Genomic DNA, 26,839 nt, shown 5'->3' on the forward strand with positions numbered 1-26,839 from the left:
TCCAGTACTGATTTACTAGCAAAATGGTCAATTGCATGGCACGTGGTGGAAAGAGCCTCTGCTCTAGAGTCGCAGAGTAAGAATTTGATCCTTATGTCGCTGGTTCAAATCCCACTGTCGAAACTTGAAAGTGGAGACTGATCCTTTAGATGAGATTGAATAAACCTTGGTCCCCTGTTGCAATGGGTTACATTGGAAAGAAATTTGATATACAGTTCCAATCAATAATGTTCAGGGATTAACTCCAAGTTGTATTCCATGCATCCTTTGGACTTCTAGTGTATGAAATGAAACCCCAGGGTAAATCTTAGATACACCCCTGACTGAGTCCCGATATGTAATTTTATGCACATAGAAAATACATGTATGTGATCACTTACATATTGCTTCAACTACAAGTACATGTACTCCATCTTTTCATAGCTGTTTCAAACTATCCATAAAATTACTTGAGTACGTTTTGCTACAAATAATATGCAAAACAGTTTAGATACTTCCATTATAATTCCATTATATGAAGAAGTTCAGCTACTTTTATGAAATAAGCAAAAAACATATCAGCTCAGTACACTGCATTTGTGTAAACAATCATTCAACATACAGTCTATACAAACAACCCAACTAATAAAACATATTTATTGGTCAGAAATAAACAAATTCCATCTATATTATATCTCATGTTTCAGTATATTTCATCTGTCAATCATTCAACACACAGTTTAATTCTATAAAATTTGCTGTTAGATTAAAACATAATTTCCTCGGTGTAACTGCATTCCACAATGGCAAACAAAATGAGTTATTTCCCTTTGTGCATGGCCCCCTGAATTACACTTTTAGCATACATTGTTCATTTAGAGTTGACTATATAAACACTACTTTGTCAGACTGGTGGTGATAGCGGAGGTTTGTAATACTGTCTGCATCTCTCTTGGAAAGCCTTCAAAAGAAAATGTGATTGAGTATAGATAGAATGAAAGAAAAGTGAACATTTTAATACGCTATACTGTTTATGGTTTTAAGCAATAAAAATATTTCACAAATTTTGGTTATTGCTCAATATTATCTTTTTGAAAGATGAATGAAAATTTTTCTCCCGGTTATTAATAGAGAGAAAGGGACATGGATTTTAACATCAAAGAAAAGACCGACTGACAAAGTTCAAATTATGTTTTTTGAATTTATTTGCAAACTTAAGCATTACAAAATAATTTCCCTATGTGTTGCATTTTATCACATTTCCTAAAATTTGTTTTTTACAATGATTAAATTGGTGAGTTTGCCCTTAAATGTAAGTTTGTTTCGGTATTTACATGTATATTTAAAAATCATGTTACCTTTAGACTTGTGTCTTTGACCACTTCTTCTATACAAAGCTCTTGCTGCATTAATCGTAGCTGAAAAAGACAATAAAACTGACAATAAATAATTGATATGGACTCATCAAAAAAAGTTCACATAACCCAATTTAATGTCAGTTGTAAAGTAATTGATTTAACAAAGAATTTGACAGGTATTTGGAGATGGGATAATTTTATGTGCAAAATTTAAATCAAAATGCTTTTATCATCATCCCCACTTTTCTCTTCGAGATTTGATAGTTGTATCTTTATTTTACTCCTATACATCCTCATAACAAAAGAACATTATATGGAAGATGTAGATAAGAATTCATGCATGTATTCTCAAATGAGCTATACCTTTCTTTGTTCTCAAATTAAATTGGTTATACCTTAGTTTGTTCTTTACGTAAATTCTTGGTTAGTTCATAGTCATCCATGTTGCTTTCCCGTTCCTTTCGTAGTATTTCTACTTTTTTGGACAACAGAGAGACGCAGGATTTAATGGCGGACTCTCTTTTCTCATACTCCTTGCTAAGCTGTAAAATATGTGAAAAGGAATTAAAATACATTTTTATGTAGGAGTTATTTCCCTTACTTTACATTGCTTACATCTTCATCAAAATGTAACCTTCAGGTTATATATATATATACAATGAATATGAAGTATATACCGGTATGTAAATTAATAAACTCATTCAATTATTAAATAAAAGTAAATCCTAGTCAATAACGACATAGATATCAATATTAATATAGTAACACATCTTACTAGTCAAATACAGTCTAATTAAAATTAAATGTTAGATCCGCTCACATACTCGCTACAATCATCGATGTTAGTGTAGCAAGTATGCGAGTGGATCTAACATCTAATTTTAATTAGATTGAGTCAAATAGGTCTTAGCAAAATAAATCATATATCATAAAATACAAATTCTCAGTGAAAAGTCAACATCCCCCCATCCCTCATGAAATTAGAATATTCCTGTTAAATCCTAGGTTTCAAACATAGTATACTACTAGTACATGTGTACCTCTTTATATAAGCTTTCACATTTGGTGGTCCTGTCGGCAGGGAAGGATATGGTAGGGAGGGAGGAATTCAGGGTGTTAATGATCCTATCATCCACCAGTCTGTGCTTCTTCAGCTGCTCCTGAAAGTTAATTAAAATCATACTGATCATATACATACATCTTAATATAGAAATTAACAAAGGATGATGTGACATAACTGCTATCTGGGGCCCCTTTTTCCACGACAAATTATATTTAATCTACAACGTATTGGTAGTTTTCAAACATGAGTGAATAAATATGACGCCTTTTGAATAGTTTCAATAGTTCAGACATATTTTAATTATAAGGAATACTGCATTATCTTTGATGTTTTAGACCCTATCAAAGCTAAATTTGGCCAGGTTTGTGAGAATATGTTCTTTTACGGCAAGAGAATGGGCGGGTCTTAGTACAATAGAGGGATAAGCGTGTCCGAGAAGACCTTATATGGCTATTGTTATTATTTCGCACATAGCCGTTGTCCAATCCGATGAAAGAACAACAAAACATGCTGGTTTACTACGTTTACATTTTATTATCTCAGACACGTGGTTTAGGTCAATTTACCTGTTATCCTTTTCTACATTTCAAACTTTTATAATGGTCAGCCAAGGCTATTTATACTTAATAATATGCATGGATTTTCAGCATTTAAGGTTTTTAGGACAAGAAATGCACATGAAACTTGTAATCACTGATACTCGGGAATACAAGTAGACCTATCAAATTGCTCACCAAACGTGCTACAAAACTTTAAACTAACGTATATTTATCAATTGTTTGTAACTGTATATAAATTTTACTGTGATCTCGGAAATTGTACATATATATAGATCCGTGACCAATCAGTGACTCAAATGCATAAAAAAAATTTCGGAAAGCAGTAAAATTCCAAGCATGTTTCCATAGTATTTTAGTGGTATTCACTCGTAACGAATTTCATTTAGCTGATTGGTCAGTTAGAAAGTATCGCCAATGCCTCGATTAGCATATGAATTCATTCTTACGTCAGAAAATCTAGTTCCGTCGATCTGTTCATAATGGGAAAGGTCAGCTACATGTAGGTTTCACCAATTAAAAAAAAATAACACGTGAGAGCAGTTAGGTAGATAAATATCAATAAAATACAGTGACCAGCCAAAGGAGAAAATTGTACCCCCCTGCACTCGTATATTTTAAGGGCTTCAAAGAGTGGGGCGGGGTTAAAATGCAATGGAAATTGGATGTAAACACAATACCCCTACCCCAATTAAAGATCTCTATCTTTCAAATCACGTTTCTATTTTTGTTTAAAACATTATTCTATAAAGGTACACATATCAGTGATTAGTTACAAACAAAAAATTGAGTAAAATGTAGACATTTAATTTTTTGTCAATCTACCAGGGGCCGCAAGTCACCTCATCCTTTATGCAAATACTTCAAAATTAAAACACAATTATCTTAATTATATATTTATTGTCTGTAACATACAATTATAAGTTTTAACATTTTTGTGGTATACATGATCACTTCAATATTCACTAAGGCCAAAATAAAAATATTCCTAGATTATTATCCCCGACCGCCCCGATTTTATACCCCGCCTCAATTTTTTTAATTTCTGTTTTTCTTAGTCTAAATTCTGATTGGGATCGGTATTCATTTACCATTCTACTTTCATTTTCAATTCCACGAAAGTCGACATGATTTTGACAGCTGAAAAGATAGTAATTGTTGTAATACATGCATACCGGGTATATATTTAAAACAAGGGTCATTGGTTGAAAAAGATTGGTGATGATGTGAAGAGATAATTGAACCTTTACTATGACTTTTATTTGGGCATTGTAGATAAAATTACAATGACCTTGTCAGCAAATACAATTTATCATCAGTCAAATGCTGACTGACCTTTTTATATACCAATTGTTTGTCCATTATTTATACACTGAATTGACAACAGATTTTTCCGTTATTTCACAATCATGACCGGAGGTAGGAGATGCTCACTCCTCCATGGCACCTGATCCTACCTCTGATGTTTTGGAGGTCTGTGTTTGCTGTGCTCCTCTTTCGAATTGTTTTATGGACTTTTGATCTTGAATACTGTTTGTTATCTCCATTTGTTTCATTGTAAATCACATCATGTAGAGTAGATCCATTTGACATACTAATCATTGGGACTGACAATATTTTAGTGATTCACATAATTTTCAGATAACTAAATCTATCCACTGACATCACTTGTGACTTAATTCTGGCCTTACGCATGCAGTAAATTTAATTAAAATTAGCTTTGTTATGAGTTCACACAGAGCTAATGGGATTCAAAGTAATTTAATGTGCAGTAAATAAATAAGGAAATAAACTATCTTCTAATTTGCTATTTGCAACCATTAATGCTGAGTGTGTTTGGGAAAGGGTGGCATCAAATTTCCCCACTCAGTATGTACTTTTTCATAAATTTGCAGGTTTCACAGGCCAATGGCTCAAAATCAAGAATCAAAGTAGGCACTCGTCAACATGAGTTGTTCATTTGAATGTTAATGTTTTGCTTATTTTTGATTATATAACACTCAAACTATGGCTTATGCAACCAAAAAATAATTATATCATGACTATATTATCTGGTTTCCATGATGTATTTAATCACCTGCACACAAATAAAACTTCGTGTTTACATATATTTTTCTAACGCTATGAAAAAAAATAAGAAAATTAATGCATATTTTGATTGAATAACTGGCAATGTATTAACCTGTAGAGGAAATTCGAGTCTTAAAAATCAAAACCCTATGTAAAATCAAATGTTCTAGCATTTTTGAGTGAGTAAAAATATAATTTTACATATCTAAAATACATGAAAAGCACCACATGTAAATATAAAGTAATTATCACCTGAAATGCTAAGAAATCGTCACATAAATCGCATGGTAGGTCATTTTCATGCTTAGCACTGGAGGCAGCCATATTTGATTGCGAATTCTCGGCCTGACGAGAATGAAGGAAAAAAAGGACACTAATTCTTTTTTAATTTTATTGCAGTTAAAAATAATTTTTTGAAATAATTCATCCAAAAATCAAATTCCTTCCCAGATTTAAAAGATAGGTAAATTTTCCGGGAAATCAGCTGTTGGGAAAACGCATGCTCGGTTCGTCTGAAGTAAAATGGTGGTTTTGTCTTAGAAAGGAAGAAAGAAGCCATATAAAGTTTCTAAAAATACTTGATTTATGAACCTAAATGCCTTACGATGTGAGTAGAAGTTATAAATGTACCCTGACGTAGCCTACAATAGTGACATTTTTGTATGATCTTTTGATTTGATAATGTTGATGGTAAATGTGTCAGTCCCAATCTAAAAAACACATCACATTAGTCATGAATTATGGTTAGAACGGCACCTAGTGAAAATGGCACCTGGTGAAAACGGCACCTGGAATATGCAAAACGGCACTTGGTTAAAACGGCACTTAGTGAAAACGGCACTTGGTTAAAACGGCACTTAGAGAAAAAAGTATATAATAGTGTTATGATATATACTTCACATAAGTTCTTTTTAAGTCAAAATTTAATTTATTGACTTTAGAATTTTTTTGTGCTTCAATTTTGCTTTATTTTCAATCTATTTTTAAAGGTAGTATTTTTAAGCTATAACACAACAATATGTGGGATTTAGAATAATTATATTTGTAGTGTAGTGTTGATAATATGAAAAAAGAAATGGTGTTAATGATTTTAAAAAAAAACAATATTTACAGAAAGAGTCACTTTATCTCACATTTCTATCTAATTCTGTAGAAATTATTTTAACAATATCAACATTGTATATCTTCATTATAAAAAAACAAATGTTTTGTTCTTGTATGTACATGTTTATTATATTATTAAATGTTGCATGGCTACTCATATTTTATGTACAGTTAGTTTTTCTAACTTGTGTACAATCCATTTGACATTTTGTCGAGAAATACACAAAAGTAGCTGTATATGATTGCAATTTGACGATCAACAGATTATTGAAGGGGAGGTGTGAAATGGTCTTTTGTTTCCTAAACCTACAAGTGTATTCTTAGTAAACATACTCTAACTGGCTTCTAATTAGTCAACTAGTCAACTGTGACTGGCACCCCCAAAACAGTAGTATACATATTTGCAACACTATAAATTTTTTAATTTCAAAGGATCATAATAATATAATTGGGATTTGATCTCTTTTGTAGTAAATAAATATAGTTATATGATTTAAAATATAAATACATTTTAAAAATCTAACCCCTGTACAAAACTATAATAATTTTCAAATGAATCAGTTTAATTTTTTTCCTAAAATATTTTTTAAACTTTTTATCAATAATAATATACACATTTATTACTATAAATTAATGTAACATAAAGATTCATTTTCTGTATAAACAATATCAAATTCTCAAAATAAAAAAAGTGCCGTTCTGACTTTTCTAAAGTGCCGTTTTGACTACTCTCAAGTGCCGTTTTGCATATTTCCTAAGTGCCGTTTTCACCAGGTGCCGTTTTGACTTGTACCCTTAGTCATGACGTTCTTTGTTATCTCCCTCTACATAACTCCTGTTGACCTGATTTGACAGAAAGTAATGAAAATTAATTACAGTAAATTGATTATTTTCATGCTTTTAAACATTGATTGCGAAGAACAAGATTCAATGATGAATTTTTTTATAATTGAATTCTAATTACGTGTTTCAGATGTCATCTAATGCAGAAAGTCCAGCCAATAGACTCAAGTCTTACAAAAACAAAGCACTAGACTCACAGGAACTCAGACGAAGGCGTGAAGAGGAGGGGATCCAGCTCAGGAAACAGAAAAGAGATGAACAGGTAAACACGGTACACAGGTGAAAACAGGTAAACACAGGTGAAAGTATTGTAATAAACAAAATATCGCCTTAGGCTGTTCATTATAAACTGAAGACATGAACAAATTCAAAGGTGCTAAAAAATAAAACATTTCAGTAGTTGTGATATATTGCTTAATTTTGAACACATAATGAAGTAAATATGGTAAACACATTGAGTAGAGATTAAAGGGCAAAAACAAGCTTGCATTGCCATTTTGTGTAATTAAAGTTGACAAATTTGATTTTTTCATTTTGTTTAAAAATTTAAATGACTTCAGTTTAATGATATGAACTGACATGAAATATCTTGATTTATCTACCCCTTCAATGGGGCCGATGGGAATGACATTCTTAATAAATGAAAAGTTGAAGTGTAAATAATGAATAATATGAACATTTGATTATGTACACATACTACTGAATAATTTTATAAGTTCCATGTGTATGAAAAAATGAATTAGTAGAATCTGATACCTATAACAGAAAAATTGTAGAACCTTGTTTATATAACATGATATACTAATAATGTGGTTACAATATAGAACTGTATGCAGGGTTCGACATTCACGCTCGTCACCTCATCCTTTCCATCCAGAAATGATTTCAGACGACCTGATTTTCAGACTGGCTCGCCCAAATGATGACCTGGGAGGAGTTGGGAATATTTAAAAATTTAATAATGATGTTTAATATTTTAAAATAAACTTCATAGGGCCTTGAAAACATATTTTTCTGACTCCAAACCAACCCATTTCACATGTTCAAATTGCAGCCGCGTAGATTTTTCTTCCTGCCAAATCTCAGTGTGCGATCAATCTGCTGATGCAATTTTTACCAAAAGCCTTTAAAAAGTTTTATTTGAGATATAAAATATGTCAGCTAAGTCATAAATCACCTTAAATATAAAGAGTAATAATCATCATTGTAACATCTTGCATTTCCCCTACAACTTTCTGATCATCTGATGATCGTTTTCTGCTGCTAGACAGCCATGTTGGGTGTCCACTGTAATATCACACGTAGGTAATTCAGTCCAGGGATATTTGACCCCATTTATTTAGGCCTTCATGGTAAGTGAAAATGAATGTTTTAAACTACAAACATTAGCATTCTGCATGTCTGATTCTGCTTATATTTTTGTTTGATAAAATACTTGAAAACATCTTGATATTCCAAAAATGTCTGGTTTACATAATTTTTAAATTCAAAAACACTTCTGTTAATTATCTTATCAATTTTAAACACTTGCACATTAAGTTTTGTTTCATTTGATATTTCATTTTGGATGACCTGAAATTCATTCGGGCAACCTGTGATCACACCAAGGTTGCCCAAATGGCGAGACCAAATAATGATGAGTGTCGGACCCTGGTATGATAACCCATCATTTAGTATTCTTCAAACAAGGTTAAGTTCATTGTTGTAAATTTTCTCCTGTAGCTTTTTAAAAGGAGGAATGTTTCCATGCCAACTGGGGGTCCAGAGGATTTTGCTGGAGGAAATATCCATGACAACACAGTTAGCTCAACCCCATACACCGTGAGTTCAGATTTCTTGATTATAGAACTTAGCATTACTTTATTTAATATGATGATTCTTTAAGAAATACTTGTGTCAAAAAACAAACAAACATTTTTCCCCTCTGAATGATGAAACGATGCTCACTAGCTTGAAAGAACATACCAATAGTCAACATTACTAGCTAGAAGACTGCATCATTGCTAGCCAGGGGTTATTTGTCCACTCCGTTTAGGAGTGGAGTTGAGTGAAACCCTTGGCTAGTGAAGATGAGAAGACTGGTGATATTCTCCCCAAAAATGATGACTCCTAAGAATTCATGTACACATAAATCACTGTTTTATGAATGTTGATGGTGTTTAATGATCAATCCAACTTTCCATTTTAAATATTCATGCACTGCAATCTTAAAAAGAAAATTTAGAGTTGCTTTTTGCTAATAGGGACTGCATTGTGTGTCAATGGTTATATCTTATAGCATAGTAATATGGGACTTAAAAGTCTATTTTCTTGGAGATTTTATTCTTTAACTCCTGTTGTATTTGACAGGGAGGCATTACTCAGGAAATGATCCAAGTGTTGTACAGTGAAAATGTGGAGGAACAAGAAGCAGCCACACAGAAATTTAGAAAACTCCTCTCCAGAGGTGGGTACTGGAAAATACTTCTATAATCAGGGATTTAAAATATGTCAACAGTAAAAAATCTCAAATGGGGAACATAAATGTTTAAATCAACAATGAACAATTTTCATAATATGTAAACTGATTGAAGACTTTGAGGGAATATAGTACAAATTACAGGATTACAAGTGTATGTACCATCAGATTTGCTAAATGCTTTGCTTAGGTCTTGCACCCACTTTGGTCTCTTATTATAGCTGAACATATTAAAAATAAAACCTTATTGACAAATAAAAATATCATTGTAGAACCAAACCCACCTATAGATGAAGTGATTCAGACAGGCATTGTTCCCAGATTTGTGGAATTTTTACAGAAAGATGGCAACTGCTCTTTACAAGTTTGTATAATCATGATTATATATATTTTTACAATATAAAATATATGTATATATTGCAAACATCTTTTAGCTTTAACTGAACTCAGATTTTAAATAAGATTCAATTCTATTTATTTACATCACCATACAGTCAAAATGAATTAAGTACATAAGAATCAAATGCAGAGAAAGGATATATCCGTTTTGATCCAAATCATTGACAAAGACTGTAAATTTTGATGTTTTCTTCCCTGCAGTTTGAAGCTGCCTGGGCCCTGACAAACATAGCATCAGGAACCTCCCTACAAACCAGAGTGGTGATAGAAGCAGGTGCTGTGCCAATATTTATAAAATTACTGGCATCAGATATAGAGGATGTACAGGAACAGGTGAGATATACACACGTCACAGGTGAAATTTAACAGGTGTTAAAGGTGTTGATCTTCATGACATCAATATATATACATGTATCTCCAACTTGAACTTTACTTTCCAATGTCAAGGTCATATACATGTATGTTCAAATTGTGTGACAAGTCAAACCTGAGAATTAAAGTCTTTGATTTTTATAGTCATGATTGCACTATCAACATAAAATTTACAATATACAATGTATGTGCATAATTGTGTAAATATGCGAAGAAGAAAAAAACATATTTTTCTTAGTAGAAGGGTATTCACTTCTAGTCTTTGGTCATTTCACAGAATATCACCTTGTTCTGTATATACAAACAATCTGTATATATAAACAACATATAATACTTTACAGGCTGTATGGGCTTTAGGGAACATTGCTGGAGACAGTCCGGAGTGTAGGGACTACGTACTGAATGAAGGCATTCTGGTCCCCCTGTTACAGTAAGTGTCCAGTGTATAGCATTCAAATGTTGAAAAATCAATTCTAAAAGTGTATAGCATTTTTGTGATGACAAAATCAATTTTGTACCATGCGTATGATGGCAATACACCTTTTCCGCATGCATTTTTAGGGATTGAAACGTGAATATGAAATGCTTGTATATTACAAGAAATCTTTTTGGTGATTTCATAATTTTGTAAGAGTAATATTAGAATGATAATAATATTTTCTTTTAACAGGTTATTAAGCAAAAATACAAGCAGTTTATCTATGACAAGGAATGCTGTATGGTGTTTATCTAATTTGTGTAGAGGAAAAAATCCTCCTCCAGATTTTGCAAAGGTAAAAAGAAAAACTATTAAAATATACTTTAGTGGTACACAATGTAGTATAATTTAGCTCTGTTTTAGGTATCTTCCTCGTTGCTTGTGTTATTATGGGGGTGGGTGTGGGTGTTACAATATTGATAGTATAATTTGGCTGTGTTTTAGGTTTCTCCGTTGCCTCAATATTAATATTATAATTTGGCTGTTGCCTGTTATTAGGGGGGGGGTGTGGGGTGCTAGCCATAATTTGGCTGTGCTGTTCCACACAGACAAGGATGTGCTAGCTGATGCATGCTGGGCATTATCTTACCTCTCTGACGGTCCCAATGAAAAGATTCAGTCTGTGATAGATTCAGGGGTGTGTCGCCGACTGGTGGAACTTCTCATGTAAGTTTGTAAAATAGAACAGCCTATCTGACAGTGTTGATGTTAGCATTCAGAGCCATTAAGACAGTTTTGAAAAAAATTGAAAGAAAGGTTTTGGTTAGAGAAGAGTTTAAAAAAATGTTCTTTGATGAGCTACACAAGGAATCTTGTTAAAAGCATTATTTTGAAACCTTAAACTCAGAAAAGGAAGTTTTTTAATTCTGACTCTTGAATTTGTAGGTACACACATCAGAGTGTAGTCTCTGCGGCCCTCAGAGTTGTTGGAAACATAGTTACTGGAGATGATTTTCAAACACAGGTAATTAATTGAATTTATTATTGGATATTCCTGCATACCGTCTAGGACACTTTCTTGGGACCAAATTTTTGTGGTTTAAAGCAAAAATCATTGGTGAAAGGGTAATTTATTTCTTGTTTGAAGAAGTGCTGTTTAAAATCTTAAACTTTGTGGAGGACATAAATTCATGGGACTCTTCATACCACAAGAACAATGAAATAATTAAAAACACACACAATTACTGATTACACAGTAATTAATAAAAATGTGAAAAATGTATAGCATCTGTTTGAATTTAACTTGAATTTTTTTGTTTTATAGATTATTTTGAACTGTTCTGCCCTGCCGTGCCTGTTACATTTACTCAGTAGTTCTAAAGAATCAATACGCAAGGAGGCATGTTGGACGATTTCAAATATCACAGCAGGAAACAGAATGCAAATACAGGTTTGTCTGCCGAACATAAACTCTGTATAGAATTCACTTTCCTATGGGAAATTTCTTAGAAGATTAAAAATTTATGTTCTAATAAGTTAAAAGCCAACAATCATGCTGAAGTTTTTCATCCTTAAAGCTAGTACATCTAGTGCTAGTCGCCGACAATCGATTCTGCACACCATTAGAGCTCATATTATGCTACTAATCGATTATAAAATAAATGTCTTTTTTACATCGATGTGAAACAAAAAAAAAATTGTCATACTTTATATTTTATTACCAAATCCAAGTGCAAAGAGCATAAAAGTATTTTGTGATGAACGTTGAAAACATGGAAGGATTCCATGTTTTTTGATTTTACCGCCATGATTAAATATGGGGTTATACTACTGTACTTCTCCAGTGTGAAATGCAATATATTGCAAGGTTTTATTGATACAAAGGAAAACATAATTAGTCTAGTCAATCTTTAAACGTAATTATTATCATAAATACAAGTCTGAAAAACTTCTGGATAATTACTTTTAAGACTTGCAATTTTATTATTTTAACTAAAAAATAATTTTAAGAAAAAATACATGTATTAAATGAAAGGAAATAGGAATTAAGTTAATCAGGTAAAATACCCATTGCATGGACTTTATAAAAAAAATACAAATAAATTCCCATTCTGTTTCAATAGTCTTATATAGTCCTATATTGTTCAAGTAAACAAAATATTATTTTCCACTTTTTTTATAAAAGAAAGTTCAATTAACATTTTTGAATATTTTATGACATTACCCAATACTATTTTGTGTACGCCCGTACATTATGCGGGACTCTTTATGACAGGCTAACCCACACTACTATTGCATCGTGTGAACTTTCCTTACATTATGTCAACTCTTTATGACATGTACACATACATAATTTTAATACTATAAGGCCTAGAGTTATCAAACTTTTCATGACAATCTTGTTTTTAGAAGGTGTGTCGCGCACAGAAAGTAGGTCGCTCTGACCTATAGTTAAAAAGTTATAGCCAAATATGGAAAAATCCTGTCCAGTCCATAACTCGAAAACTATAAGACTTACGATCATCAAACTTGGCCAGTTTATGCATCTTAGGTAGAAGGTGTGTCGCGACCTATTTCAAGGTCACTGTGACCTTTAATTTAAGTATAATTTTTAAAAAAAATGTCTTTTTTTCCTATTCATTTACATTATTCAAAAAAATGTAATCAAATATTATGTATTTGTAGGACCTTATTAGTTTTAAAAATGTTAAATTAAGTTGAAATACTTATTTTTTAAAACTATAAATACTTGACAGCAATCTTTAACAAATATAATGTATGTCCTTGAGAAATTCCACCACTGCCCTCATATCTAATTGATTTAGAAGCACTGGTCAGAAGAATTTGATAACAGAAAATTGCATGTCAAATTAGAGAGAGAAATTAATAACTTTAGTGTGAGTAGTAGCTGAAAAAGGAGGTCAGCCAGAAAAAAAAATCATTTACCCGAAAAAACTTGACAAGCCAAATGGGTAAGCCTGTTGGATTAAAAATAGCTCTTGTTGGTAGCTGATTTTTTTAAAATGAATTTGATGAGAAGTAATTAAAACTAATTTGATATTGCATATTAAACTATTTTGATATTACATAATATTATGAACTTAAAAATTAATTTTATGGGGGTAGGGGTGGAATTTGCATGTCCATATGAATTGCATATTAATAATTAAAAACTGTCGTCAACATTCATTATATACTAAAAAAACACATCTTTGATGTTTTAAATGTATTTTAAAAAATGAACTTTATGGTAGATCAGTTAACACAATATAAAGATATTTTTAAATCACATAAGAAAGAGTTGACATAAAGTAATTATATATCCACATCACGGAAGGCTTGACATAATGTAATAAAGTGTTGATATAATATAAAGATATGTTCACATTATGTTATCACTTTTTACACCACGTAATAAAGCACTGACATAAAGGTAAGATGTGTTATATCATGATGCCCTCGCCGTAAAATAAAATAAATCCATATCACGTAATAATGCTTTGATATAATTAGAAATATACACTCTCAAAAAGGAATGGGCTTTTGACTTCATGTAATGATAAGTTTAATTATAAAACACAATTTACTTGACGTAATGCAATTTTGACCTCACATTTTAAAGAAATGAAATGATGTAAAGAAACATTCATTTCACGTAATAAAGTTTTAACACAATGTAAACACATTATCACTTCACATAATGAATTTTTTACTTCAAGTTATGAAGTGCGGACATAATGAAAGGGTGTATTTACTTCATGTAATGCAGCATTGACATGATCTTAAGATATATTTACCAGGGATGGGGTAATTGAATAAAGTAATTGTAATTGAGTGTAATTAAACATTTTTCAAAGTATATTAATTTTATTAAGAGTTCAATTACAAGTAATTGAATGTATTAATACATTTCAAAAATGGTCATGTATTTTATTACTTTTCAATTACATTTCAATTACTTTTTTTTCAAAATGAAAGTTTATAATTAAAAAGGTGATATTTACATGATACATAGTTTTATACGGGTGGGAAGATTCCCGTATTTTATAAATTCTGCACACCATTCCCACTTGCAAATAACAATGATTGTTTAGATAGTTAATTTGTTTTACAGCAATTACACTAACTACATCCCTTTTTAAATTTACCTGTATTGATTCATTTTAAAAGAAAATAATGAATGGAATTGTGATAGATATTATTTATTTAATCAAAAATATGATTTGAGAGAAAATGAAAATTGCCATACACCATACTAGTGTAGCATGGGCTTGTGTTTGTACAATAATTAATTGTCTCATAATGTTTTATTTGTTTATACAGTGTGTCACACTCATTATAAGGTAAAGGTCTAATTTTGCAGTGTGTCCTATCATACCCAATATAAAAACAGTGAATGAAATTGAATTCAATTGCTATAGAAAAAATCTTATTTACAAAAAATCTTTATTTTTTTTTTTAATAAAAATAAAACTCGAAGTAATTGAAATGTATTTAATTACATTTGTCAAAGTAATTGAAAGTAATTAATTACATTTGAAAAAATCTATGTAATTGTAATTGCAAGTAATTGACAAAATTATCAATGTATTTGAAAGTAATTAATTACATTTCAAAGTAATTGACCCCAAGCCTGATATTTACATCATCTCATAAAAAATGGACATAACGTAAAGATATGTTCACATCACGTAATGATAAATTGACGTAATAAATGCATAGTTGTATGCTATAAGGCAGTGATGGCGTTCCATATCAGGACATTTTGATGTGTGTGGTTATGGTATGGTTATGCATGTATTTCAGTAATTTTCTTTCCAATGTTGTCATTTTGAGCACTTAGTACATGAATATCTTACTCTCTGGTAGGTTTTTGGTAGACCAGGACTGTATTCCTCCTCTATGTGATTTACTGACAGTGATGGATGCTAAAATTGTACAGGTGGCTCTTAATGGGCTGGAAAACATTCTACGACTGGGAGAGCAGGACGCGAAGAATCATAATGGAACAAATCCTTATGCTGTCTTAATTGAGGAATGTTATGGTAAGGATTCTTAAGATGTTCTCTAGATGTCTTTTATTCATGCCTGATGACAAATTAAACATGCTTGCTCTTGAAAGATCAAAGAACCTATAAGCCTTAATTTAGATAAATTTCTAAAATGAGTGCTTTACAATTTTATTTTTAAATGGCTGTCAGTAGAAATCACATTTGTAATGATTTAAAATTTAAATGTCCCTTTTTTTGTTGGTATTGGGGAACTTAAAAATTTTAAGGATTTTTTGTTGTTGTAGTAATAGTAGTAATCAGAGCTAGAGTATTTGTACATACTAAATTTTTTTCCTCTGTTTGTAGGTCTAGACAAGATAGAATTTCTACAAAGTCACCAGAACAGAGAAATCTACCAGAAAGCTTTTGACATGATTGAGCGATATTTTGGAACGGAGGAGGAAGACAAAGCAGTAGCCCCTCAACTGGATGAAAACGCTCAGCAGTACGAATTTAACGCCCCTGCTGAAAATGTTCCGATGGGTGGTTTCCAGTTCTAGGAGGTGCTGTTGTATTGGCTAGAACTGTTGAGATATGGTGAAGGAGGATAAAGAGTTACAGAGCATTATGAAAGACATTGTCATCTCATAAGAACAATCTGGTATTTCTACCTCCGTGTAGATTATTTCATCGCGGGTTGGGGATGTTAAGAGGCATTTCAAATAATCAATTTTGTTATCTTTCATACAGTGAATTGTAAAATTTAATTCAATTTATTTTTTTAAAAGAAGGCCTACTGATGGATTAATCTGGCCCTGTAAAATTTCTTTAATACTGATCAACGTGAAATGGAACTCGGAAATTTTCACATCTTGTGATTGGTCTTCAACAAAACTACTTTGTAGTTAATGCTTAATATTTGAAAGCAAAACCAAATAATCCAAAATGTTGACAACAGTTTCAAGAGAGAATATTTAATTATATTTTATAAGTAAACACTTGAATGTATAAAGTTATTTGTGAGCAAATGTAAAAATTTCACAGGTTCATTTGCCCAGTCTTTCTTATTTCAGAACTATTGAGAAATATGACAGATAATAAGAGTACTTAGTTTAACTTGGAAACTGATCAAATGCTGACATTTTATTAAAATGGAAATTTTCAGGGCTGCATTATGCAAAAGAGAATCAAGATTTTTACTTAGGATACTTAGTTTCCACTGGTTCTTCAGAGTAAACAATTTCAGAGCATGGAGTTATCACCCCCGTTTCTAAACGTAAATGTTTGTTGTTGTTTTATGTAAGAAATTATTTTTTAAGTATCATGCAGATTATGTACCTGTTGTGATTTTTTGGAATGTTTGTATTCTTATATGGAGCTTAATATATTCATTCTGTTTCATTCTTTAACATTGGTATTTTTCCTGTTTTTTTCTCTCTTCTCTGTTTAAAAGCCCTGCATACTGCATACTAAATGTTGTTTTGGTTTCCATTTATTTTTCAGTTCTTTATAAACTTCTGTTATTATATTAAATTGTCATACAGAATCTCTGTGTCAAATGACAGCTCTTTTAGCAAAGATTTTTTTTTTTCAAAACCCAGTGATTTAAAAGTATATTAATTAGGCCCCTTCTCTCCTAGGTTAGATTTCCTCTGCTTTTTATGTACATGGGAGTATATAGTTAGGTTATCTTGTACGTCTCTGTTTGTATTTTTACCTCACATCTCTGTCCTTGTAGATATCCTATTGGGATGTAATGATATATGTATATCATACTTGATAACTTGATTACAAATCTGTATTTGTATGTTGATACTGTTTGAAATGACAAAGGAATATGACAATATCTTGTTACCAATTTTAGAGTCACTTTTTGTATGTTATTTCAACATGTTGTTAGATTTAATAATTTCTTTTGATTATAAACAATTCCAAAGTTCTTGCAGAGGTATTTTTAAGCTTTCTTTTTTGTCTCGATGCACAATTATTTTTGAACAAATAAGAACTATGTCAGATTATTCGAAGCCAATGAAATACTTGTATTTCACAGAATTATAAAAGGTACAATAATTACAATTATTTTTTAATGTAATGAAAGTTATGATAATTTTCTCTAATATTAATTTGGAAGCTGGATGTGTATCATTTTCTTTGAATCTTAATTTAAATATGGTTAGTGTTAAGCATCTCTTTTGTATTATAATAAGAAAAGATTTTGGTTTGTTAAGTAATATTTGTATATCATTACATCTCTTTTGTTTTGTAAATATGCCAAAGAAGTTAAACAAAAAGGTCATATGAAAACACAACTTATAGATATAACTTTTAGGAAAGGAAAAATGAAATTTGAATGACTTATTGTCACATGTCAAATGTATATTTACACAACCACAAAAACAACCTCCGATGATTACAGAATACATGCTGAGAATTATCAGCCACACACACGCATGCGCCACTGCCATTCTGTACAAATCAAGGACAATTACACATGTATTAAACATGAAAATATTTGCCCTATATTTATACTCTTTGCCCTCAGGATTGAGTGTTCATGATTTCAGAGTAAAGCCCCAAGATCTCAACTTTTTTTAAATCGCCCTGTTGTGAAGGGCATGCAAAATTGAGTTTCTTTTTATAATTGTTATTTTTTTTTCAGTTGCTATGATAGCAAATGGTGCTTTTTATATAAGGATGAAATTTTCTTATTTTTGTTAAATCTTAATGAAGAGTGAATGGAATTTCTTATGAAAAAAATCCAGTTATTGAGATAGGCATAATAAAGTCAAAGGTCATGTAAGACCTCAATGTCAAAGCTGCTGACCCAGGTAGAAGGGATCAAGATGTAAATGCCCAGCGGTCAAAGAAGAGTTTCTGCCCCTTTAGAAGGTTGTCAAACAACAGTGCCCCCTGTGAAGTAAATGGTTCCATTGGGAGGGGGGTCCTCACGGACAGTAAACAGTTCCATGGGAAGGGGGGTCCTTCAGGTCGGTGAACACTACCCCAGGGCCCCAGATAAAAATAACACACGTCAGGGAAAGAAAAGTTCCCAGTAACATAACACCAAACGCACACAGATGACATTTTATTCCACACTGTCAATTGTCAAGTCAAACGTGTGACCATTTATTATGAATAAATCATTAAACCTCTACATGTGTTTTTTTTTTTAAAATTTTTTCATGAAATGATTAGTAGCAAAATGCTTCAAGAAAATTTGTCGTTTTGTGGTACAGAATTACCATAGTAGGACCTCTATTATTGCCATTTATTTGATATTCACAATGTAAATACACCCATCAAAGATGGACCATTTTATGGTATGGCGGTCATGGTCAGCTATCTGTTACATTTTCGTATCTCCCTTCTACTTAGATACTTTAAGGTGTAAAATGAAAGGAAGAAAGTGTATTGCAAATAGAAATAAGTCACTGTGACCACTGATATATAGTTTTTGGAGATCAAGTTCTTCAGTCCTGGGTACATTACTTGAGTCCCAATATTAGCAGATCTTTTTTGTATTCATGTGAAGCAGAATTTATTCAAAACATTCTCCCTTGAAAAGAAGTCTCTTATAGTGGGTATCGATTTAATATTTAGATATATCAAAGACGGTTTATTAATTAAGATTCTTTTTTCATTACTATGGTATGTATTCATTTGAACTTAAAATGAAAGACACTACAAAGTCTGACGAATCTGCGCAATATTTGGATATTATACTAGAAAATGACGTAAAAGATTATCTAGCAATAAAGCTTTATGATAAACATAATCACCGTGTATAGGGGCACATCTGGAGTTTCGGTTAAGTAACATGGGGTTTCAACTCCGAAGCGATGACTTTTTGCATTATGACATGTGCACGGGTTGTAAGAATGTATTACCTTCCAATTTAGTGCAATAGGCTTTTTGAAAGTGTTACGGATTGTGCAAACACTTCTGGACAGTTCAGTCGACTGGGAAAAGTTGTGGTGTCGCTGATATTCTTTGCTCTATGATTTTCAAAAGCGGACCTTTAAAGCTCATTTTAAGGATGATAGAAAAAGATTGATATAATAACAATCCATGAAAACTTTTTTCACCTTTAACAGTCTCTATTTCTGCAAGAAATATAAACTTTTGTGGCCACATTCTACGGTGCCTAACGGGGTTTCAAGGTTTGTTAACATAGGGGGTTTCAACCCAGAGGCTTTTTCTGTACTATGTTTAAATATTTGCTTTCTTTCAAGAATATGGATTTCGTCCATTTACCACGAAATAGAAATGAATGGTCATATGGTAAGCAAAAAGTCTGGTTGTCACCTATTTGCAAAAATGAACAGACGTGAAAGCTCACTCGAGAGACAGGTTGCGTCTCATGCACAAGGGAATAGATTTCCCTGTAGTAAATGTGGGGTCATGTTGTAAATTTTGAACTCAAAGTTGTCATGTTGTAAATTTTGTATTTACTGCCACCCGGTAAATTGAAAATTCAAAATTTACAACATGACTTGGAAGAAATTTGCACATAGCATTGGGAGCATTTCTTCCAACCATAACATTTTACTACTGAAATTCTTCATTGAAAACTCCCACTTTTGTTGCGGTACCGTCAAATAATGGTATAGTGAATAGTAGTGCAAAGATTAAAACATAGAAAAAGCCTTTGAGTTGAAACCCCCTATGTTAACAAACCTTGAAACCCCGTTAGGCACAGTAGAATTTGGCCACAAAAGTTTATATTTCTTACAGAAATAGAGACTGTTTAAGGTGAGAAATGTTTTCATGGATTGTTTTTATATCAATCTTTATCTATCATCATTAAAATGAGCTTTAAAGGTCCGCTTTTGAAAATCATAGAGCAAAGAATATCAGCGACACCACAACTTTTCTCAGTCGACTGAACTGTCCAGAAGTGTTTGCAGAATCCGTAACGCCTTCAACAGCCTATTGCACTAATTTGGAAGGTAATACGTTCTTACAATCTGGCCCCGAAGAATTCATTAGCGAAGGATTTTTACAAATATATTTTCCAAGTGCAAAAAATCATCGCTTCGGAGTTGAAACCTCATATGATACTTAACCGAAACCCCACATGTGCCCCTATACACGGCGATAATGACATAACTTTTCAATCATCAACTTCCTTTACTTATGTTGCAATATACCATTAACAACTGCATACAGGTATTAGTGTTTGTTTACTTAATGTGTATTGGTATACATGATAACATTGGTAAACATCAAAAACACGTGATTATACCTTTATAAAAGCTGATAACCTCAACAGTGGAAATTACTCTAACCAACAAAAATGGCTACTTCACTGAAAGGACCCAATACTCAAGTATCAGGTAAAACTGTAATGCAAAAAAATATAAACGCTGAGTTAATGTTACATTTTGATGTCTTTTCTCACAAATCATTGTTTTAACCAATATATGTTTATTTTCACACATCCATTACCATTTCAACGATCATATGTAAACATACATAGACTGATCTTCAAATGATATGAAAACACAATTTAGGCTGTAGCAATATTGACAAAGTTATACACATTTGGAGATATGCTACATTGTTTATGAATAAAGTATATGAAGATAACGGGCATTATTCAAACTCAAATGTCCATTAAACAATATAAAATAGGAAAAGAGCAAACACGGACCTCCAAAACATCAGAGGTGGGATCAAGTCCCATGGGGGAGTGAGCATCCCCTGCCGACCGGTCTCACCCGCCGTGTGCTCCTTGTCATGATCAGGAAATAACGAAAAAATCCGTCGTCAATTCAGTGTATAAATAATGGACTAACAATCAGTATGAAAAACGTCAGTCAGCATTTGACTCAATGAATAATTTGTATTTGCTGACAAGGTCAGTGTATCGACAATAAAACTTACGAAATTATGTCTTTAAACAAGACTGCTGATTTCCTTGTTTCATCAATACAAAAAAAAAAACACACATTCCCTGGAAATACGAGAAAATGTATCAGCACGATTTTTAAGGATGTCCGCTCCTCAACCAGGCCGGAATGATAATGATTTAAAAAATAATTGACTATATGTCTCAAAATGAAATTTTTCCTGCAACACTGTTTCTAGGTCACTTAAGGTGACCCTCCTCTGTCGTTTTGCAACTTGCATTAAGCGTCGTTCATCGGTCGTGACTTTTAAAGGAACATTTTCAGTTTCTTCTCGTAATCAATTTTAAACAGTTTTGTAAAATTTCATTGAACCCTCTACCAAAGTTGTGATTTTCATGGCCCCAGCGTAGCGGTTCTAGAATTTGGTAATGCAAGTAAATGTATGTACTTGAAGTTAATATAGTTACAGAGAACAAGTCGATAGGAAAAGGGTTAAACTCCTCTTCAGGCAGGCCATATTTCGGATTATAAAATTACGAAAATGAACTTTGTTTCATTAAAACTGCTAACATAGAGGGAACTTAGTTTGCAAAATAGTGTGAATAAAACCATTTTATTTCTCATTAATTATTAAAGAAAATAATTTATAAAATCTCAAATGAATATCCAGGAATCATTTGTAAAAAAAAAGGACGCCTTTTTCTAATTAAACTTGGTCTGCAAGAACATGTGAGAAATAATGATATTCAGCCATTAAAAAAAACAAATGCATTTTTATTTATATATTTTGAATATCATAATTTAATTCTCCTGTTAACTTTAACAGTGTATTAACTTCAACTGTTGACAAATCCAGAATCCACGGACCTCCGTAAAATTCCAGAAGTGAGATGGGTGTGCCTGGAGGAGTAAGCTTCCCCTATTGACCTGTCACTTCTGCCGTGAACCCTTGTTTATATTGGAAGTGAAGGAATATTCCGTAGTCAGTTTTAGTGTAAAACAGACACCTAACACATGGTATGAAAATCGTCGGCCAAAATACGATCAAATCATAGGTTATATTTGCTAACAAGGTCATTATAACGATCTAGAAATTACAAAAGTCTGACTTTAAACGTGGGGTTGTTGAAATTCCTGTAATATCAACTTACCTGTCAATGTCTTGTCTCAGATTAAAATTTAACAGTAGTCAGTGCTTGCTCTTGAGTATCGAATAAGTTGGGAGGCGTAAATACCATATGCAGGTAATATATATAGAGAGCTTACATGAGTAAGGAAAATTGTCTATTATTTCATGTCCACCGGGATATATCAAATACAGACGATGGAATGAAAATAACCACACAGAACATCACGTCAATAAACTAAAGTCTGAATGTTGAACATAACTTCTTCTCAACCATAGTTTTTAGCTCACCTGAGCCGAAGGCTCAAGTGAGCTTTTCTGATCACATTTTGTCTGTAGTCCGTCCGTCTGTCTGTCTGTCTGTCTGTAAACTTTTCACATTTTCGACTTCTTCTCAAAAACCGCTGGACCAATTTCAACCAAATTTGCCACAAAGCATCCTTGGGTGAAGGGGATTCAAATTTGTTAATGAAGGGCCATATGCAAGGGGAGATAATTGGAAATTAATAAAAATATATATAAAAAGAAGAGAAACTTATATGGAAGCATCCTCAGGTAGTGTAGATTCAAGTTTGTTCAAATCATGACCCCCGGGGGTAGGGCGGGGCCACAATGGCCGACCAAAGTTTTACATAGAAATATGTAGGAAAATACTTTAAAAATCTTCTTCTCAAGAACCATTGTGCCAGGAAAAATGAAACTTATATGGAAGCATCCTCAGGTAGTGCAGATTCAGTTTTGTTCAAATCATGACCCCCGGGGGTAGGACGGGGCCACAATGGCCGACCAAAGTTTTACATAAAAATATGTAGGAAAATTCTTTAAAAATCTTCTTCTCAAGAACCACTGTGCCAGGAAAAATGAAACTTATATGGAAGCATCCTCAGGTAGTGTAGATTCAAGTTTATTCAAATCATGACCCACGGGGGTAGGGGCGAGGCCAAAATAGCAGACCAAAATTTTGCATAGAAATATATAGGAAAATTCTTTAAAAATCTTCTTCTCAAGAATAACAAAGCCATAATTGATCATATTTATATGGAAGCATCCTCAGGTAGTGTAGATTTTGTTTGTTAACATCATGACCCCGGGAGGTGGGGGGGGGGCAAAATGGCCAACCAAAGTTTTACATAGAAATATTTAGGAAAATTCTTTAAAAATAATCTTCTTCTTAAGAAAAACAAAGATATAATACTTATATGGAAGCATCCTCAGGTAGTGTAGATTCAAGTTGTTCAAATCATGATAGTTGGCCAACCAAAGTTTTACATAGAAATATACAGGAAAATTCTTTAAAAATCTTCTCAAGATTAGCAAAGCCATGATTGGTCATAAGACTACTTTTGGATTTAAACTTTTCAATAATAAACCAATTTCTACATTTTCCTAGCCACAGTGCTCAGGTGAGCGATGTGGCCCATGGGCCTCTTGTTGCATAAAGTCTGCTTCATAGTACTATAAAAACAGGTCACCTAAAAAAGAGGCACAAGTTGTGGCCACTGTAAGTTTGTTGGAAAATTTGGTCTATGAAGACTACCTAAAAGTTGTCAATGAGAAATTCTTGTGTACTTGGGTGTACAATCAGAATGACTTTTAACGAAGTAATTTCAGTGATGACCAATCACAAGATGTGAAGATTTCCGAGCTCCGTGTGTGTTGAAGTAAAGTTGTATGATATCAAAAAGTCTTGATTTTAAATTATCGAATTGTTGTATAAAAGGTAAAATGGTAAATTTTGATGATAGTCTTTTGAAGAAAATGGCGATTTCAAAGTTTCTGAAAGTTCTTTTAAATTTTTTGAGGATCAATCTCTCATTTACATCACTTTTAGAACATGCAATAGCATTTTACCTCTGAAATATCTTCTTTACAGCAGTCAATATTTTTGTAAGAAGATAACTGAAGAATAGATGGTTCCCATTTTACCTTTTAATTTTCTAAGACGAAAATTCTATATATTTCTCAATTGAATACAATTCTTTTTGTTCAAAGTGTTCTGGTCTTCCTTGTCATATTTAGTCCAACATTTGGACTGAATTCAGTTCTGTCACCAATTCAAAAATCATAACTCCTTGTATTTAGGACCTACTGTATTACAATCATTGTTTTCCAAGTTCTTCATTTCCAACTATATTAACACCACTAGTCATGACGTGTCCAGCGGGATTGTAGTAGAGAGAAAAAGAAGAACAAAGACACTCAATAGGATTTAGTATTTAGATTTTCAATATCTAGGCACAGTAGGGTGTGCAGTATATATAATTGAAAAATTTAAGTTTGGAAGCAAAGTCACATGTTTTCCACTTTAACAAGACAATGGTAATTTTTGACCTGTTTCTTTCTTCACTTTAGTTACAGACCAGGACCCCTTCGCCAGCAAAGATTTGTTTTCACGTCTTTTTTTAAGATAGTGTTTGAGAAATAGATTTCAATTTTTCAAAGCTTGATCTTTAATGCTTGATCTTTAATTGATTTTCATCAGTTGTTTTACACAATTTCTTGAAAATGTAACTACAGTATTCTTAATATTTAGAAATATATGGGATATGGAAGGAGAAATTTTGATAACATCTATCGATAGACAACATAAAGACATTTAAGAAATTCTATAAGCAGTAATTGCCATAGAATGGCAAATATACAAAATATGTATTATATTCTATTCCAGAAATAACACTGACGAGACGTACCAACGCTTTATCTCATCTTTTCAAGCTTTCTGTTGTATCTATTGCTGTTTCCTTTGTATCTATGGTGCTAGGAATAGTGATACTGATCCTCTCTGGTGGAGCTGACTTCCCCGTTATAGCAGGGGCTCCTTTATGGGCGGGAGCAGTGGTAACATTTCAATACTTTAGTTATTTTTTTATGCTTGCTATTTCTATGCAATTCGATAATTCTTAACTGATTTTTTTTACTTAATATTGATAAATCATTTATTTTTTTCCCCTAGTAATACGTATATTTTATCTCCAAATGCCATAGAGATTAATTTATACTTGAGAGAATTTTGTATATATATGTATCTTTCGTCTTTCAGTTTTCAGTGACTAGCATATTAGGTCTTCTGGCATCAAAAGAAGATGTGCGTTATGGGTTTATACCACCTCCAAAGACACGATGCTTGGTATAGCTTTGGCAAATATTGAAACTGCGCCAGTTATCATTTTCTTTACAGAAATCTCATTTTAGTTCACGCTCATTATATTTTTACACAATTTACATTATTCACAATTTTCATTATTATAGCTGATGTCCCACTACATCGTCTGTATCACATGCTTTAGTGTATGTGGAATATGCTTCGGTTACTCAATAGGAAGTGTTACTATGTGTACTTCATCAAAAGAAAATTGCGGCACCAACGCTGACCAAGAGGTCATCCTTAACTTCATCGCTATTTTCATCGCCCTTCTCATGGTCATATGTGTTTTCCTAGGATCTATATTTTTCTGTGTCTATAAAAAGGCATTTGGACTTTACAGTCCGAGAGAGATGCTTTTTCAAAGCAGAATCGCTGATTTAGAGAGCAGGATTCGTACCATGGAAAACCAGAACTACCAACAACAACCCCAGGAGGGCTTTGGAGGTCAATACAGCTACAATAGCTTCTCTACCCCTACCGCTCCTCCGCCAGCTTATTCCAAGTGAAGACTGAAAACTAAAAACCATATCTTAGTACATAAGAATTGACTGAAGAAGCTGTGATACTCAGGACATGATATTTCCTTTCATGAAAATATAATATATTTGAGAGAGGGAGAAAGAGAGAGAGAGCATATATATGGTTAAGATTGTATCAAGATAATAATTAATAACATGTTCTGCACAATAAATTGAAAATTTGATAAAACTGTGCATGAAACATGTAATCATTCTGTTTGGGATGCCAAGACTTAATACAATTGATAACACCAACAATAAGATTTTCAAACTGTTTGTTTTATAGTCCAATGGAATTTCGAGCGATATGGGTAAATACAGAAAAAAATTAATCCGAGAAAAGGTTTTAATAAGCGCAACTCCTATATTTCCGATGAGTGTACATTACATACAATTAAGCAGGGTTAAAGTTACTAGGGTGAGCGTTGTGGCCCATTAGACTCTTGTATACTGTAATATAAACCGAATGAACATTTTTAACATGTCTAGTATGTATTGTCCTCTCCGCTGTATACATTATATATTGTGGTCGAGATTCCTTGTCCAACCAGTGAAAAAGAGAATATTATATCAAACGCGTTTTGGC

The 26,839-nt window shown here is 32.4% G+C and overlaps 3 protein-coding genes across 3 annotated transcripts; 2 read left to right on the forward strand and 1 right to left on the reverse strand.

Moving 5' to 3' along the window:
* Window positions 1-622: 622 nt before the first annotated feature.
* On the reverse strand, window positions 623-5,388 carry LOC134234545 (protein MIX23-like). The gene is made up of 5 exons (XM_062716633.1): window positions 5,280-5,388; window positions 2,378-2,497; window positions 1,733-1,879; window positions 1,338-1,397; window positions 623-940 (listed from the first exon to the last, which is right to left on the reverse strand). The coding sequence occupies exons 1-5, from the start codon at window positions 5,349-5,351 to the stop codon at window positions 884-886; spliced, it is 456 nt and encodes a 151-aa protein (XP_062572617.1). The 5' UTR covers window positions 5,352-5,388; the 3' UTR covers window positions 623-883.
* Window positions 5,389-5,484: 96 nt separating this feature from the next.
* Window positions 5,485-18,764, forward strand: LOC134234546 (importin subunit alpha-7-like). Its single transcript, XM_062716634.1, has 15 exons — window positions 5,485-5,634; window positions 7,105-7,236; window positions 8,697-8,795; window positions 9,324-9,420; window positions 9,705-9,796; window positions 10,033-10,164; window positions 10,545-10,633; window positions 10,874-10,976; window positions 11,045-11,076; window positions 11,201-11,347; window positions 11,567-11,645; window positions 11,946-12,071; window positions 14,945-14,964; window positions 15,491-15,666; window positions 15,979-18,764. The coding sequence occupies exons 1-15, from the start codon at window positions 5,623-5,625 to the stop codon at window positions 16,170-16,172; spliced, it is 1,530 nt and encodes a 509-aa protein (XP_062572618.1). The 5' UTR covers window positions 5,485-5,622; the 3' UTR covers window positions 16,173-18,764.
* A 2,039-nt stretch (window positions 18,765-20,803) lies between these two features.
* LOC134234549 (uncharacterized) lies at window positions 20,804-26,252 on the forward strand. The gene is made up of 4 exons (XM_062716636.1): window positions 20,804-20,948; window positions 25,259-25,428; window positions 25,631-25,717; window positions 25,840-26,252. The coding sequence occupies exons 1-4, from the start codon at window positions 20,909-20,911 to the stop codon at window positions 26,239-26,241; spliced, it is 699 nt and encodes a 232-aa protein (XP_062572620.1). The 5' UTR covers window positions 20,804-20,908; the 3' UTR covers window positions 26,242-26,252.
* Window positions 26,253-26,839: the final 587 nt, after the last annotated feature.

The sequence above is a fragment of the Saccostrea cucullata genome, unplaced genomic scaffold (assembly GCF_032062105.1).
Source record: "Saccostrea cucullata isolate Sc308-1 unplaced genomic scaffold, CSIRO_AGI_Scuc_v1 ctg18885, whole genome shotgun sequence".
NCBI classification, from domain to species: Eukaryota; Metazoa; Mollusca; class Bivalvia; order Ostreida; family Ostreidae; genus Saccostrea; species Saccostrea cuccullata.

Coding starts and splice junctions, on each gene's coding strand:
- LOC134234545 (XM_062716633.1), bottom strand. CDS start 5,351: ATGGCTGCCTCCAGTGCTAAGCATGAAAATGACCTACCATGCGATTTA. Junction 2,498..5,279: donor ACGATTTCTTAGCATTTCAG/GTGATAATTACT, acceptor ATTAACTTTCAG/GAGCAGCTGAAGAAGCACAG. Junction 1,880..2,377: donor GTGAAAGCTTATATAAAGAG/GTACACATGTAC, acceptor CATATTTTACAG/CTTAGCAAGGAGTATGAGAA.
- LOC134234546 (XM_062716634.1), top strand. Junction 11,646..11,945: donor GAGATGATTTTCAAACACAG/GTAATTAATTGA, acceptor TTTGTTTTATAG/ATTATTTTGAACTGTTCTGC. Junction 15,667..15,978: donor CTTAATTGAGGAATGTTATG/GTAAGGATTCTT, acceptor CTCTGTTTGTAG/GTCTAGACAAGATAGAATTT.
- LOC134234549 (XM_062716636.1), top strand. CDS start 20,909: ATGGCTACTTCACTGAAAGGACCCAATACTCAAGTATCAG. Junction 20,949..25,258: donor ACCCAATACTCAAGTATCAG/GTAAAACTGTAA, acceptor ATTCTATTCCAG/AAATAACACTGACGAGACGT. Junction 25,429..25,630: donor CTTTATGGGCGGGAGCAGTG/GTAACATTTCAA, acceptor TTCGTCTTTCAG/TTTTCAGTGACTAGCATATT.